Genomic DNA, 15334 nt, shown 5'->3' on the forward strand with positions numbered 1-15334 from the left:
TAGGAACACAACACAGCAGAGAGGGAACAATCCAGGAGGTTCCTGGAATGTGTGGAGGATAACTTCCTCACACAGCTGGTGAGTGAGCCGACCAGGGAAGGTTCCCTCCTGGACCTGCTGCTTGTGAACAGGGAAGAGCTTGTGGGGGAGGTAAAGGCTGGAGGCCATCTAGGGTGCAGTGATCAGGAGATGATCGAAATTTCTATCCTTTGAGTAACAAAGAGAGGGGTTAGTAAAACTGCCACCTTGGACTTCTGGAGGGTTAACTTTGACCTGTTGAAAAGACTGATTAACAAAATCTCTTGGGAGGCTGCCTTGAAGGAAATGGTAGTCCAGGAAGGCTGGACATACTTCAAGAGAGAAGCCCTAAAGGCGCAGGAGCAGGCTAATCCCGTGTGCCGGAAAACAAGCAGGCGGGGAAGGAGACGGGCCTGGCTAAACAGGGACCTTTGGCTGGATCTCAAGAACAAAAGGGGAATCTATTGCCTTTGGAAGAGGGGCAGGTCTCTCATGGAGACTATAAAGATGTAGTGAAGTTATGCTGGGAGAACATTAGGAGAGCCAAGGCACAGCTAGAGCTCAGCTTGGCTGCAGCTGTTAAAGATAATAAAAAAATGTTTCTATAAATTTATTAACAGCAAGAGGAGGATTAGGGAAAATCATCCTCCCTTACTGGATGCGGAGGGAGACATGTTAATGAAGGATGAGGAAAAGGCTGAGGTGCTCAACGCCTACTTTTCTTCAATCTGTAGCAGTGGAACTGGCTGTTCCCTGGACACCCAGGCTCATGAGCTGGGAGGTGGGGAGGGGAAGCAGACTGAGGTCAGCACAGTTGAAGAGGAGGTGGTCAGAGACCTGCTGCACCACTTGGATGCACACAAGTCTGTGGGACGGATGGGTTACACCCTAGGGTGCTGAGGGAGTTGGCAGGTGTGCTCGCCAAGCTGCTGTCCATGATTTACCTGAAGTCATGGCTAACTGGGGAGGTCCCATTGGACTGGAGGGTGGCAAATGTGACACCCATCTACAAGAGAGGCAGAAAGGAGGATCCAGGAAACTATAGACCTGTCAGTCTGACCTCAGTGCCAGGGAAGGTCATGGACCAGGTCATCTTGGGTGCCATTAAAAGTCATATAATGGACAACCAGGGAAACAGGCCCAGTCAGCATGGGTTTATGAAAGGCAGGTCCTGCCTGACAAACCTGATCTCCTTCTACGACAAGGTGACCTGCTTATTGGATGAGGGAAAGGCTGTGCATGTTGTTTACCTTGACAACAAGGTAAGGCCTTTGACACCGTTTCCAACAGCATTCTCCTGGCAAAACTGGCTGCCAGGATTGGCACACGCTTGAGGCTTGGATGGGCACACACTTCTCTGGGTAAAAATCTGGCTGGATGGCGGGGCCCAAAGAGTTATGGTAAACAGAGTTAAATCTCTTCGGTGGCTGGTCACGAGTGGTGTCCCCCAGGGCTTGGTTTTGGGGCCACTCCTGTTTAACATCTTTATTGATGATCTAGAGGAGGGGATCGAGTGCACCCTCAGTCAGTTTGCAGATGACACCAAGCTGGGTGGGAGTGTTGATCTGCTCGAGGGTAGGGAGGCTCTGCAGAGAGACCTGGACAGGCTGGAGCCATGGGCTGAGGCCAACTGGAGGAGTTTCCATAAGGCCAAATGCCGGGGGCTGCCCTTGGGCCACAACAACCCCCAGCAGCGCTACAGGCTTGGGGAGGAGTGGCTGGAGAGCTGCCAGTTAGAGAGGGACCTGGGGGTGTTGATTGACAGCCGGCTGAACAGGAGCCAGCAGTGTGCCCAGGGGGCCAAGAAGGCCAATGGCATCCTGGCTTGTGTCAGCAATAGCGTGGCCAGCAGGGACAGGGAAGGGATCTCACCCCTGTACTCGGCACTGGTGAGGCCTCACCTCGATTCCTGTGTTCAGTTTTGGGCCCCTCACTACAAAAAGGACATTGAATGACTCGAGCGTGTCCAGAGAAGGGCAACGGAGCTGGTGCAGGGTCTGGAGCACAGGTCGTACGGGGAGCGGCTGAGGGAACTGGGGGTGTTTAGTCTGGAGAAGAGGAGGCTGAGGGGAGACCTCATCACCCTGTACAGCTCCCTGAAAGGAGGGTGCAGAGAGCTGGGGATGAGTCTCTTTAACCAAGTAACAAGCAACAGGACAAGAGGGAATGGCCTCAAGTTGCACCAGGGAAGGTTTAGACTGGATATTAGGAAGCATTTCTTTCCAGAAGGGGTTGTTGGGCGTTGGAATGGGCTGCCCAGAGAGGTGGTGGAGTCCCCATCCCTGGAGGTGTTTAAGAGTCGGGTCGACATAGCGCTGAGGGATCTGGTGTAGTTGGGAACTGTCAGTGTTAGGTTAATGGTTGGACTGGACGATCTTCAAGGTCTTTTCCAACCTAAACGATTCTGTGAATCTGTGTAATATGTTTTCCATTTCTTGGAGCAAGCGTGTTAGGATTTGCGTTAATTAGCTGATTGTTTTGATGGGATTAATGTCTGATTTTGAAAAGTATAACAGAGATCTCATAATTAGAACTTCACTTAATTCTACTTATTAACTTCACTGAATTCTAAATTTTTCAGTAGTATTTATGGTATATTTTCTCAAAGAGTGAGTTAATTAAATGTTGTTTCCTTATCACCTGTGCATTAAATTTGCCAGTCCTGAGGGTCTAGCAGTTCCTCTCATTTCTACAATTTATATATACATCAGGACAGCAAAGTTTCTCGTTACTCAGACACACACAGGTGTTGGGATTCTAGAGGGCTTTCTGGGAGAGAATGGACATGTGAGCAATCCTGCATGAGAACAAGAATGTAAGAGCCTCAGCCGAGCAAGAATGCGATAAGGATGTGACCCTGAATGCGGGGGGAGAAACTCGATGAGACAAAAAACCCCCGGAAGGGGTTGGGATGGAAGAGGAAGTTACACAAGGCAGGAAGCCTGGCAAGGCTATGTGGCACTTTTTATCCAATCATAAGAAGGTTTAAAGCACGGGCTAAATTAACTGTGCCATCTTGAGGACTTGTACTGCATGTTACTCACATGTGCGGGAGAACATTATAAAAGGGCTTTCTTAGTTGTAATAAACGCGCATTGCTTGATCACATTGGTCATGTGCGTGCTCAGCTCTCCCGCACACAGGTATATGCATTTATTTGTGTCTTTGCTTGCGTATAATGCATTTCATCTTCAATGCTACAATATGTCTACAGCTTTCTCCTGGTAGAAAAGCTTTGCTTTCATATTTATGCTCAGGAATACCTAATACTCGAATGAGGAAATGAGATTTGATGATAGAAAAGGGGGTTTGAGGTTACAGCCTGAATTGTTGCATTACTGCTGCTCCAGCTGTATGATTATTTTATAGGTTTGCAGCCTGAGGCACTTGGATTTGAGCTGGCAAACTTCTTAATTGTTTAAGGAAAGAGGTGACAAGAGGAGTATTCAGAGAGGAAAATATTCTCTGTCCACTAATCTGCAGTGCTTTCAGTTGGCACTCTGCTTTCTTTGGGAGAGCAATCCTATTGTCCTTCATAAAGAAAAATTATGTGATTCAAAGGGAGACACACACTTCTTCATCAGAGTTTTGCTTAAGGACATTTTCACCATACTTTAGACTTAGCTGTATGCCACCTCTCTGCTCCCTACAATTATTGTGTCTTCAAAGAACCAAAATGCATCTTAGGAGGGTTGTTTATATGGCTATTGTACCAAATCGTCAGTAATAAGAATGGTATCAGTAACAATCTGCGTGCAAGTAACAATCTGGGGACAAGTGTTCCGTACTCTACCTCCTCCCTGGCCAAAGGCAAGCATCGTTGCTGGCTGGGCACCTGCAGCACTTCTGAGCAGCTGATGAGCAGCAGCTGGGCAGATGAGACGTGGCTCCGGTGCACAGAGAAGTGTTCTTGTTGCTCTGTGGCTTTCAGTGGAAAATGAAGTGAGTGTGGCTCAGGCACTGGCAGTTCCTGTACTGGAAGTTTCTGTGGGATGCTGCTGCTTTGTACATCAGCTACAATTCGAACATAGACATTTGCTGTTTGTATGAAGCATGAGCTGACAAATTCTTGGGGTGGTGAGAATGTACTAACCAGCCTTGGAAAGGCAAAGAGCAGCTTTTGGGGCTTTTAACTCTGAATCATGAGGAAATTAACATCTCCTACTGCATGACAGTGGACTGATGATCAGAAAGTATATTGATGTTCGGTAGTGACAACTGTTTTGCTTTTGGAACTGAACTGTCCTAGACTGGACATTATTTGGATAAGAGACCATCAGGGGAGCTGGGTACAACCTACTCACTGCTGTTTAGGTGTAAAGTATTAAAACCTCTGTTTTAAAGCCTCTTTTGTCAGTTCTTGTTCAGAGAGAAGTCATTACGTGTAAAACAGGGAAGCTGAAAAGGTAGTGGCATCAGAATAGGTTTCTTACTTGCAAAGTGTATTTTTAATCTGCAAAGATATCAATGATTGAGTTAACTGAGGTGGGTTAACTCTGCTCGTAATTGAGTGACCTTGGAGGTAACTTCTTTGCCCCAGATTTCCCAGTATGAAATAAGAATAATTATGTTCACAGCATCTTTCTGACAGAAAATGACACCTAATAATTAAAGTTTTAATGGAAATGCTTAAAAAAAAAAAAACCCAAACAAAACAGAAACAAAAAACAAAAACAAAACCTACAACCAAATACCTCACCACACAAAAACAAAGTCTTGCCAAGGATCCCTGAATCACAAGCAGAGTTGAAGTTTTGAACCACTACTTTTTTTCATAAGAACTTATCTGTGTAACTTTCTTCATTTTTTCATTCATTTCAGCTAAAACCTGTTTCAGCTTTCACAGAGAAGTGACATGCAAGTTTCTTATATATGTGCATGGAGATGCGATTCACGTGCAGCAGGGATGCATAAGTCTGGCTCAGACTTTTCTTAAGGCTTTCCAGGCACATCTGGTTTGTGTCAATCAGTCGCTATCTCAAAATGCTTTCACGTTTCTAGATGGGAACAGCTTGAAGTGTCATAGAAAATCACTTGTGTGCCATACAGACAACAATACTTAATTCTATAATTAGCTTCAGGCAATGAGACAGCTGGAAAGATTTTTTTTTGCCAATTTTTAAAGCTTATTTTGGCAGTTTTTTATTAAAATGAAAGCTGCTCTTAAAATAACTTTTGTTTTGAACTCCCAGACCTTGTTTGCAGGAGCGCTTCTATACTTATAAGAAACAGTAATAAAGAAAAAACATCCATAGTAAAACTTGACGTTTGAACATTATAATGTACAGTAGGCTGATGTGTCATGTGTTTTAATGAGAAAGAAAACACAAAATGACTTAGCTTTAAGGGTTTGAATTCATCCCTAATGAGGATAATGTCCTGCCCCCAGGTCCTTGTGGTACAGAAGAGCCGGATTACAAAGAAGAGAAATGAAAAATAATTTAAGGATGATGATGAGTTCAAGATACAAAATATAGTTCAGGGGGAATTTGAATTGAAGTTATATACTGAAACACACACAGAAATGTGAGAAAAAACACTGACTCCTCTGCCCAGGTCTGGGAGAAAGATTTTGAAGAAAAGGTGGAGATGGCTGGGCAATCTGTCACCAGACACCTCCTGTTTTTAAGGAAATTCTTGTTCAGTGACACCCATGGTGCTTGGTGTGCCATGGACTGCACGCGCTCGGTCACACAGTGGTACAGAGAGCGGACAGCCTGGGGACTCAGTGTGAGCTTCCCTGCAGTTAATCTGGGGATATGGGAGTGCCAGCTGAACCTCACCGTCCTAGGGCATGTGCATTTCAAGTGCATTTTAAATAATCCCATTTCTAACGGTTTCCACCAGTGAAATTTCCCTAGTGGAATTTCCCCTATTCTGCTGCAGAAAATCTATGATATTTATAGTTTTTTGCTATAAAATGAAAGATTTCTCCCTCCACCTGACTTTTCAGACAGTCTTAGGAAAAAGGAGTCTCAACTCTCAGCTTACATAGTGCAGGCCTGTTGGTGCATTTTTCAGAAAACTGTAAAACTCACAAGAGACAGACCCATACCTTCTCCTGACTGCCCCAGGTTCCTTGCTCCTGCAGCTGCTTGCCCCAGTTACTCATCTCTGCTTCAGATCTGGAGGCTAATTGGGCTTGGTCCTGTCACTGATGCGACACAGGGAATATTTTGCAGACTGTGGCTGAGTTGTTTGCCTTTTATCACACACAGTTGCCCTTGTGTAATTAGTCCTTTAGGTAGCTGGCAAAGCTGATGTTTGGCCATGCTCAGCCAGTAGCAAGGGTATGAGTGTGCAGACAGCTGGGTAAGCTGGACAATCCACAATACTGCTGAAGTGTTTGTATCAACAGTGGTGGGGCATGAGGCATCTGGCTGTGGAAGGGAAAGAGCACAGGATCATCCTTCCATGGTAAAAGTGCAGCCTTACACTGGCATAAGACAATTCGAGTCCCGCCGTTCAGCAGCTGTTAACACAGGAAGATGTCAGTCCTCTCAAACAGAGAGAGCCTGTCTGAAAGATGATTAACATGTCATTTCTAGCATTTGGGACTCTTAAAGCCTTTCACTGGATACTTTTTCTTGTTCCCCCATGAAAATCAGTTAACATGATTCACAGTAATTGCAAGCTGTGCTGGTGGCACTGAGGAAAACATTGAGGTAATGTTCTGTAGTACCTTGCTGTGGGGTCATTTAGATGTGGCATGAATGTCCCCAGCAGTGGGGAGGGAAGAAGTCTGGCTTGTTGTTGCTTTGCAGATAAACGTAAGCCAGCTGTAATAGATCACTGTCAAAGCAATGCTGCACCAGCCTGGCAGTAAACTGATGGCAAACATCACTCCTTATCTGTTCTCTGTGCTGATGTGCCTGCACTGCTTTTCACCTGCACCTGGAGCCCAAAGCTACTTCTGAGTCCATCTCCACATCATCCAAATGAAGCCAGACTGAGGATCAAAGTCCACAGTTGTCCCTGTTGGTGCCAAAAGAGTGAACAGGGATTTTAGCAGTCTTTTATTATACACTGTAGATATTTATTTTCATTTGGGTTACTTTCCACAGCATGTCCTCCTCTGGACTGGTAAAGGTACTGCAGTCAGACATCCATCTCCTCATGTCTTAATAAAGGCCTCAACTTGTGAAAAGTGGGTACAAAACATGTATTTTTAAGAGTCTGTAAATTATTGTGTTCAGCAAAAAGCATTTTTGGATGTCTTTCATAGGAATGTGTCTTATAGGATAACAAAACTCTTTTCAGCTTGGTGTTACACATATTTCTATTTCAAAAGAAAAGGCTTAGGCTTGTTAAACAAAGCTTATTATTATTATTATTTTGATGAGGTACACAACTATCTTTCAAAATCCCCATAACATTTTTCTGCTCAAAGGATTTAGTCTTGTTTTCTGCAAAGTCTCCTCAAAGTGTAATGCTTCATTAAAATTAATAAGGCTGCGACCTACATAGTTTACAAAAGAATAAATAGTGAATAATATGAAGACCATATTCCTACTGTGCAGTTAATTTTATTTTTCCTTTATATTATGAATGTTCACTTCTTGCTTTGAAGTATGTGTCAGGCTAATGCACAAATAATGTTCACTTAATAAAAATGGAAAAATGGTGACTTTGTGGCCTTTTCTAGCAGAATATGTTGATAGTTTTAATGCTGCCTTGTCTCCTAACCCACTGGTCCTGATGACTGATTAAACAATCTAGCATCAGCTTTTGGACAATTTTGGGATTTTATTTTTTTTTTTAAATATAGATTTTTGCTGCTCAAGATTCCACAAGGAACAAGGATCTGTTATTGTCAAACCTACAAAGAAAAGCTCTCTCCAGATTTTATGTACAGTTGAGGTCCAGATTCACTTGGTATCCAGACTTTCCAATAAAAAGCAAACTCTAATCTTTGGTCCTTGAAGACAATCCTGCCATGTTCACGGACCTTTGGTCCATGAAGACAATTTGGAGCTTTTATGGACCTATGTTCTGGATTTGCCTAGAAAAGTTCACCTAAGCAAGGGCAGCAGAATACAGGTTAGGACACAAGTTAGAGACAGATGACCAGTTACTAGTTACCACAGGGGACATGTTAGCTGAACTACTGTTGTTGTCAAACTTCATCTTTTATAAGCCTGCTATTGGCAGTTGTCTGAGACTTGGTTGATGTCATTCACATTGGTTTATAGTAAGAAGTCTCTCAGTGGAAATGGCTGGTGATATGTTAAAAAAGTACAACTTTACAGGTCATGTCCTTGTTCCCAGGCTTGTTGCAAGAAAAGGGCATTTTCTTTTAGCAATATTTGAAAGAAAGACTTCAAAGAAGTGTTTTCTTTGATGGAATACAAAGAAGTCCTGTGTCCTTGAAGAGGCTTGTTGGTGTTCTACAATAGTTTCCAAAATTGGCAGCTATGCATAGCATGTTTGTCTCTGTGTAATTTTTTTTTTTTTTAATTGGCACATAACAAATGTAAAATTAGAAAGTGATACAGCATAAAAGAAGATAACATTATAAAAAATCTTAGCAGACTTGAACTACATTACTTTACTGGAAGTTTGAGTTATGCCTCATGGGTCCTTACTGCATTTCACGCTTTAAAAAATATTGCAACCTGTAATTGTTCTACAGAACTTCATTGTAGTGGAGCAAAGAATAAGACATCACTGTAGTTTGATCAGCTGTTAAAACATATATTCAGTCTTTATACTGACTTTACGTAGCAGATGGGAGAGGTAATGCTTAGTATATCCCAGTTTAGTTTATTTAATAAAAAATTCTTTCTTTTTCCTTCTTTCAGTTGATCTTAAGAAAGGTTCATGTCCAAGTGCTGCAAAATCAAATCTCCCCAAGCCCTGCCAGTCTGGTCTTCGTCCACCAGGTTATTCACGGTTACCAGCAGCTAAACTGGCCACATTTGGTTTTGTCAGGAGCTCAAGTGTATCCTCTGTCTCCAGCAACCAGTCAAACGACAGTGCTCAGAGTGATCAAAGCAGGACAACCAACCGTAAGTCCAAAAAGTGTCCTTCTTTCTGGAGTGATATTAAATACATGTATTCCATGAATGTCCAGACTGGAGTTTGTGTCTAAGTTAAGACTATTGTAATCTGTGCAGCACTCACTAATCTCTTCTGTGCCATTGCATTGTAGGTTTGGAATCTTGATTTCCCAGTGCTATTTTTAAAAATATTATTGATAATAGATAAATAAGTCCTGAATGTACATTGCAAATAAGAAGGGGCTGGTTCCCCTGCTGCAGAGAAAATCACATTAAAAGTGAGCCTGAGGCATTTTTGTATTTTGTTTTTACTTAGAATATCCCTTCTTACAGACTGAAGTAAGTAAATAATCACAGTAAACTGTGTTTGGTAAGTATATTTCAGCTTTGAGTTTAGGATCAAAGATCATCTAAATGAGCAACATAGTCTTTCTCACCTGCTTTTCTTCTGCCTCTTAATATGCATTGTAATAAAATAAGTTTAGAAAATTAATCAAATAATGTCAGTGATATGAAAGGGATCGGAACTGATACCATAGTTGTTGTCTCATCTATCAGACTTGGAAGGATCCCATGGCTGCAGTGACATTTCAAATCCTATTTTCTGTAAAGACTGTTAATTTTATTAAGTACAAAATAATGCCCACTGGATTGTGCAGTCCTTGGGAAGTGTGCATGAGCCCTGGGTTTGAAGTGGAAAGGGGTTGCAGGATTTTCATGTCCGTTCTTCTTTGAAGACTGGACTGAGCCTGAACTGTGTCAACATCAAAGCAAGCGGTATCAGCCTGGGAGGGATGCAGACAGGGCAGACCAGGTGATATGAAGCACCGGAGGAGACGAGATGCTGCAGGTTCCTAAATCTTTCAGTGTTTGTATTAACTTGCAGTGAATTAAAATAAGTAAAATGAAAATACTTAAAAACCCTAAGGATTCTTCTTTTCCCATGTATATGGGGTGATTCAAATGCTAAAGACTAATGTGTCCAGGGACTTGTAACTTTTCCAGTGCCCCCAAACATAGACTTGTATCTTGTTTTACTGTTGGACTGACTGCTCATTTCTGTTTATTTCCTAATAAACTTTACCTTGAGGGTAGTCAACCTCTTTCAATTCGTGCTTTTACCCTACATTTATGCCTTTGGAAACCTTTTCCTTTGTCTCTGGTGTAATCTTTTTGTCTTTGGTTATGTAAAACCTTTGTTAGGGACAGAATTGTCTTATTTCTGATTAGACCTAAGCTACACCTCTGCAAGAAATGTTGTTGTCTAGCAATTTCAGGTGTGAAACTGAAAAAAATAACATCTGTAGGTACAGCACTATCCTTGAACACATACATGCATATATGTTCATACAGTTGAGAATTTTCTAAAAGGAAAAGACTCCAAACAGTGGAATTTGAGTCAATTGATTTCTATTCAAAAAAACTGTGGAAAAAGCATCAGTAATCTCAGACCTAGAAAGTTACATCTGACCACCTTAAAAGAAGTTGATGTCATTTATATATTCTGGTGCATTTTTATATTATATTATACATTAAGCCCATAAAAACTGAAATCATATTCCAATCACCAGAAGGATGTGGAAGTCCTTGGCGCATATGTTTTTTTCCAGCTCACTTTGTTGAAGATGGTAGCCCTCTTTCATGCTGGAATTAGGATGTTGTGTACAATTTATGCATGTTGCAAGAACGTTTCTGATGGATACAAAAATTACCCAGGGGAAGTGTTCTGCTTGTACAAATTTGGGTAGAGATGAACTCAGCCTGTCACCTGATGAAAAATAGGACCTATCATTTCTGCTCTTGCTGACGTTAGAGAGTACATCTAAGCAGTTGTCTAGTTTCCCTACACCTCCACAGGAGAGCAAGAGAATGAGCACCTCCCACGGGTTGTCTTTCTGATGTGGTTCCTGTGACATGCACAACTGTCCAGTCCAGAAGTCTTTTATTTGTCTTCAAATCCAAATGTGTAATTCTTCCTCCTAGATCTGTGTGAGATAAGGAGAAGTTGTGTTACCAAGCAGGTGAGGGCACACCCTGTGTTTAGGGTGTCAGCCCTTGGGTAAGTCATCACACAAGAAGACACCTAACATCACCTGCTTTCTTTGAATTAAAGGCAACACAATTCCCATTCATCACTCCCTATAGGGCAGATAGGTAGGAAGAAAAAATGGTTTCTGTACTGTTGAATTACTAACTTTTGTAGAAATGTTATCAGTGTGAAACTGTATCGCCTTTTTCTATTTATAGTCTGTGTGCCAGCAAGAGTTAGATTAGTTGCCCAACACCCAGGGAGCACAAATTAGTTAGTTCTCATTCTACAGCATCTTATTTAACACACTTCCAACAGAAGTAACCCTGTGTGGATGTAGGGGAGAAGTATTAGCTCAGGAATGACATATTATTTCTTACCTTCACTGTCTGCTGGAAGAATGGTTTTATTTAAATTAAATAAATAGCTGATTCTGTAGTTACTACCTGAGATCATGTCTTTGACTAAATCAGGCTTTCTATAGGGCAGGGTAAAGTTTTACTGTTAATTTCCTAGTTCAGTAGGGTAGAAAATGCAATCTAGCTTTAGAAATCTTCAAACATGTATGATAATACAATTTCCTATTCAAGCAGTATCTCTGCGTGTCAGGGAGACAGAAGTAATTGAAAACATCTTGCAAGTGTGCATGAGTTATAAATAGAGAGGCTGCTACTGTTGTAAATGAAGGGGCTCACCTCAAGATCTTGTATCTGCTGCAAAAATATCATGTTGTATAGCTGCTAAAAAGCAGATGACTATGGCTGGCTGAGAGGAAAACACAGGTTTATTTTAGGGGCAGAGTGTTTTAGGGGAAACAGTAATTCTTGAAGGGGTCCTACTGAGATTCTGTTCTTGCTTTTCTCTCCCCTGCCACATATCTTGAGGTGCTAGCTCTTCCCAAACCAAATGTAACAAATGGTTACCTTTCTTTTCAGAAATCCCAGCTAGTGTCTCATTTTGGCATACTAATGCTGATTAAATGTTGTCTAGAGAGTAAAATCCCACTCGTTTAGAGAAAGGAGACGTGATGTTTGTGTTGTAGAGAAGTTTGTTAATGTGCTGTGACATGGCAGCTTTGTTCTTCACCAGATTTCTCCCCTTCCTGTGACCTCTCTGAAAGCAGTAATCCTGGATGTGCACAGAGCCTGTGCTGTGCACTTCGGGTGACTTTCTGGCAATAGCTCACATACTCTAATTGACTCAGTTACATGGATTTGCAGTGGTGGGACTGTGCTCTTTTCCTATGGTAGGGACAGAGCAGGCTGCGCAGTGCTTGCCTGCTTGTCTCTGCTCTTTCCCCAAGTCCCATACCTTGAGTGTGGGTATAAACCAGGCTGCTCTTTGCCAATAACATGCCAACTGAGACAGCTGTGCCATCAGCTGCTAATCAGGATCAGTCGTAACAGGGCTCTGCTCCTATGGGGTCCTGCCCAATTGTGTGCTGAGGCTGGAGGGACCGCTCTGGCATCCAAACCACTCAGCATCTCACCAGCTTCTGTGGCAGGGAACTGACCTGCAAACCAGGGTCACTAGTCCATTTTGCCCATTTAAAATCCACATTTTGCTGCTTGCGTGTAATGTGCAGTTTGCACACAGGGGAATCAGGATCTGTGAAGCTCATTCAAAATGACGGTGGCATGTGAAGCAGCTTTTCACCTTGATGAAGGCGGTGGGATGCAGTGACAGAAACCAAAGACCAGTCCATTTTGAAGCTGGGTCCTAGGATGGATCAGGGGGCTGTCCCACAATGTTCACAATAAAATGGTTGAAATGGTTCAGGGTGAGCTCTTTGTTCAATATGGCATACAAGGGCAGTTGTGTTTGAATAAAACAACTCAGAGAAGCAGCGGTAGTGAGAGCTCACTGTACCAATGGAGAGGGGTCCATCCTTTGTTGCTAGTAACATTCCTCTCCACTCAAGTGTGACTGTGCAACTCTCCATGCCCCTTTCACACCTCCCATGGCTTCTCACATCAGAGCAACTCTATACCACAGTGCAGCAAGGCCCACATGAGGTCTTCTGCTGGGGCAAAGCCACATGGCCTGAAATCTGTGGAACAGCTGGGAAATGCCAGGCTGAGGCTCAGCTCCAGGTCCTGCTATCAGCCCTCCCCAGATTTGTTCCATGCCACAGATAGGTTTTTCCAGTAATATTTTTGTTCAAGATTACTTGAAAAGTTCAAATTTACCCTCAGCTCTGGTCTACTGATTTTTAGGTTTAAAAATATGAAATATTCTTAACAATTATTCTTTATTCAGACAGACTTTTTTTTGTGTGTTGTTGTTGAGTTGGTTTACAGTGTAAATTAGCTAGAATTGAAAAATGCAGATATTTCAATCTAAGATGAGCATGAGTATTCTCTTCTAAATATGAGAAAAAGTGAATCACTAGAAAAGTCATGTTAAGGTTGAAACCAGTATGATTTGGAGTGTCTGCCCCAATAAAATTTGCCCAATACATTCACGTCATACATCAAAGGTCCACAGCTGTGGGATGTTGTTCCCAATATTATGCTGTGATTCCACAGTGCAGTAACATGATGCCCAGGCTGTAGTTTCTGGTTTACTAGTTTAAGGGCCCTAGAATTCTCTCACTTGTTGTATCTGGATTTCTAGTGATCAGTTGAATATCCTGCTCATGTAATTAGCTTTATGTACTTCATCAGAATAGACTCTAACATGCTGTAAGTACCACATGGGAAACAGTTCATTAAGCACCATGAAAACAGTTTGATGTGTGGAGGACTGGAAGAAGGATGTTTATAATGAGTTGAGGTATAATAATTGCTATGAGTTTAGGAAATGGAAGAATGTAGGTATAATACCAGGAAATACTTCATAGTCATAAAGCCTACTAGTCTGTTAAATAATCTTCCAAATCAAGTGATGAAATCCCTGTTTCTTAAAATTCTTAAAATAGAATAATAGCATGGTGTTAGAGGCAATTCTTCTCTGGCAAGGTGCTAGACTAAAAGACATAATGCTATTCAATATCTACCCACAGCTCTGAGCAATTTCTTTTCAGACTGAGCAAGAAAATGGTGATGAATATTTCAAAACTTGTTTTAGTATCTCATGACAGCTATTGTCTTGTTTAGAATTATAGAAATATGAAACGGCATGTTTTATGTAAAATTCCACAATTCCTTCTTTGACATAGATTTCACACTGGTTCTTGACCTTGTATTGCCTGGCCTTGCTAAATGTTGAATTTCCATTCTAATAAGCAAAGATGTCAAAGTGTAAGATTCAGGTGGGTGGAGAAATGGGGAAATTAAAGTGAGCACAGAAGCCTTGAATAGATGGCTAATTGCCTCAAAAAAAAGGTAGAACATTCAAGACTCTCACGTGATGGACAGATATACCAATTGTTCTTAAATACATTATGTAAACACAAAGATTTTCCTATGTGAAAATACATTCCAATCATATGTCTATAACTGATTTTATGTTAATTTTTCTACATGTCAAATTATTTTTTTTCCTTTCTGATATTAATATTTTGGTGGAAGGATCACTTTATGCCATCACTTCACTCTGAATAGGACTAAAATAGAACAGTATTGAGTTAGGATTTTCAGCTTTGTGGGGCAAAGGATCTGTAAAAGTGCAGTATATCAGTCAGGAAGAGCAAGGGCTGAGAAGACATTTCAGCTGCCTTCCAGACTCTCAACATTTACTTTTCATACTCTAGTTGTTACAGCTGGGATAAAAAAACATTCAAAGAATGACTTGGAGGTGTAGGCACAGTGGTTTCTCTCTGTTTGCAGAGATTGAAAAAACAGTGCTGAGGCATAAATTGTCCATTAATTTCAGTGTTTTTTAGATAGGGTGGTTGTGACAATATTTTAAATGTGATAACATTTTAATAGCTTAGATAATGTTTTTTCTGTCTAAATTGTTGCCTCTTCCCCTGCCCGCCAGAGTGCACAGAAGAGGGAAGCAGTACCACACTGGGAAGGTCTGTACCACTCCCTGCAATGAATAAGTAGAAGCAGGAAGATCAAGCTGGTTTGGAAATGCAGAACTACTTTTATATGAAGATGCCAACCTGAAACATTCGGAGGGGTTGCAAATTTACTGAGCTGAAGTTTGTCAAAACTGAAAAAATCCATGAAACTCTCAATTTTGCAAAGCTTGCTTTTTATGAGCAAAAAACAGTTGAAAGAATTTTGCCAAGCTCTCATGCCAGCTCAATTTCAACAGAGTGCTTAATCATCATGCTTGTTATTGTTATAAAATGCCATATAAAATCTGCATTTTTAGGTGTAAGAAGGCTGGTCTGGGA

The 15334-nt window shown here is 41.6% G+C and overlaps 1 protein-coding gene across 5 annotated transcripts in view; it reads left to right on the forward strand.

The window, feature by feature from the left end:
- The window catches only part of MTUS2 (microtubule associated scaffold protein 2), a 307627-nt gene that overhangs the window by 123216 nt on the left and 169077 nt on the right, over positions 1–15334 (forward strand). For all 5 annotated transcript variants that reach the window (XM_026860631.1, XM_026860647.1, XM_026860638.1 and 2 more), the window contains one exon: positions 8820–9026. In XM_026860631.1, the coding sequence (XP_026716432.1) occupies positions 8820–9026 (207 nt within the window). The remainder of the gene's footprint in view (positions 1–8819; positions 9027–15334) is intronic.

The sequence above is a fragment of the Athene cunicularia genome (assembly GCF_003259725.1).
Source record: "Athene cunicularia isolate RWA chromosome 1 unlocalized genomic scaffold, athCun1 chr1_part1, whole genome shotgun sequence".
Taxonomy (NCBI): domain Eukaryota; kingdom Metazoa; phylum Chordata; class Aves; order Strigiformes; family Strigidae; genus Athene; species Athene cunicularia.